The sequence below is a fragment of the Aptenodytes forsteri genome, unplaced genomic scaffold, assembly GCF_000699145.1.
Source record: "Aptenodytes forsteri isolate BGI_AS27 unplaced genomic scaffold, ASM69914v1 Scaffold119, whole genome shotgun sequence".
Lineage (NCBI taxonomy): Eukaryota > Metazoa > Chordata > Aves > Sphenisciformes > Spheniscidae > Aptenodytes > Aptenodytes forsteri.
This window is the reverse complement of record NW_008796165.1, coordinates 5,117,289-5,118,908: the sequence shown is the minus strand read 5'-3', so window position 1 is coordinate 5,118,908 and position 1,620 is coordinate 5,117,289. Positions and strand designations below refer to the sequence as shown.

Here is a 1,620-nt window from a genome sequence, read left to right as displayed (position 1 = left end):
ACTTGGTCTGGAGTTTTTTTTGCGGGGGGGGGGGGGGCAGTGAAATCATGGGCTCCCACACCTGGGGGATGGGGCACGGGCAAAGAAATCGGCACCCATGTCCAGAGGAAGGCCCGCAGGGATGGAAGAGCTCCGAGCTCCATGCTGGAGGGGCAGCACCACGGGCTAAGGGCTCCCGCTGGGTCTCTCCCTGCAGACGCCTCAGCCGTGGACATGGACCTGTACGATGCCCAGACGCTGGCGGAGGCCCTGAAGTGGTACCTCCAGGAGCTCCCGTCACCCCTGATCCCTCCAGCTCTCTACAGCGACTTGGTCCACATGGCTCAAGGTAAGCATGGCCGGGCTCCCCCCGCACCCGGCCAAAACCACCTTTGTGGAGCTGGAGGTGCTTTGGGAAGCCCCTAGAAAGGCTCCCTAGCATCTCCAGGGCAGCTCCTGACCCCATCCCCTGCCCGATGCTGCACTAAGGGCAGATCCCAAGAAGGACCACTGGGAACATCCCCTGTGCTGGAACGGTGCAGCAGCTTTTGGGATATGGTCCGGGAAAGCGAGGAGAGACCCAGTGGGCAGTTTTGCCCCGGCCACAGCATGGCCCTCTCCTGCTGCAGTGCCCAGGGACAGGCGGCTGCCAAGGCTGGGTGATGCTGGCCCCAGAAGAAAGCATTATAATATTTTGGCTCTGCTGCCTGGGAATTTTTTACTGTAATCTCGTTAACTCTTGGCTTTATATGGGCATAGAAAATTCTCTGCTTTTTCAGCTTAGTGCCGTTAGGAAGTGCCTTTAGGTCCCTGCAAGCTTTCCAGCCTCTGTGCAAATGTACGAGACCGTCAAGGTTTTGGTTTTATTTGAATTTTTTTCAAATAAACAGAGCAGAGCTTGTACCCAGGTCAGCAGAGTTCACAGTCCATCCCAACAGGGAGCCTGGACCAAAACCCATTTCAAATGAGTCCTCGCAGAGCCGCTCAGCCCCTCCCAGCCCGAGGCCCCGCGGGCATCACCAGACACACACGAAGCCCTTGCCCACTGTGTTAGATAGGACCTGAACCCCTTGCCACCTTCGAAACCAGGATTTCCCCTTTCGCAGCAGCTCGTCTCGCTGCCTGTCGCTGCAGTATCCTCCATCCCTGTGCATCACCTCCCTGTCCTAAGCCAGATTAGTGCTTGGGCAGATCATGCTCTTGGCTGCCTTAAGAGGCACTAAAAGATCACCCATGGCCAGGCCAGCGTGGCCTTTTCCTACCATGTCCCGGCGAGAAAAGGCAACGGGCTCTTCGTGGCCTCCAGCAGGCAGGAGGGACACACAGAGAAGATGAGGGATGACTCACACCCCGTCCTCCCTGTCCTGTGCAGAGACACAGAGCCAGGAGAAATACCCGTGGGGCCGGTGGCACCAAGATGCTGCCTTCCCCTCACCCATCGGAGAGAGGAGAAATCAAAGGCTGCCTCCCTTCCAAGGATAAAAATGCAATTAGGAAGCAATTAGCTGGGTTGCCTCGTTAAGCGACTTCAAAGGGAAGCGCCTTTCCCCACAGCCTGCGCTGGAGCCGGCTCTGCTCCTGGCACAACAGGTGCAGGAGGAGGAGGGGGGGGCGGGGGCGGGAACGGAGGGGCAACCGGGG

At 58.4% G+C, this 1,620-nt stretch overlaps 1 protein-coding gene across 2 annotated transcripts in view; it reads left to right on the top strand.

Annotated features, from left to right (window-relative positions):
• PIK3R3 (phosphoinositide-3-kinase regulatory subunit 3) overlaps nucleotides 1-1,620 on the top strand; it is a 91,357-nt gene that overhangs the window by 15,277 nt on the left and 74,460 nt on the right. For both annotated transcript variants that reach the window (XM_019474165.1, XM_019474166.1), the window contains exon 4: nucleotides 197-328. In XM_019474165.1, the coding sequence (XP_019329710.1) occupies nucleotides 197-328 (132 nt within the window). The remainder of the gene's footprint in view (nucleotides 1-196; nucleotides 329-1,620) is intronic.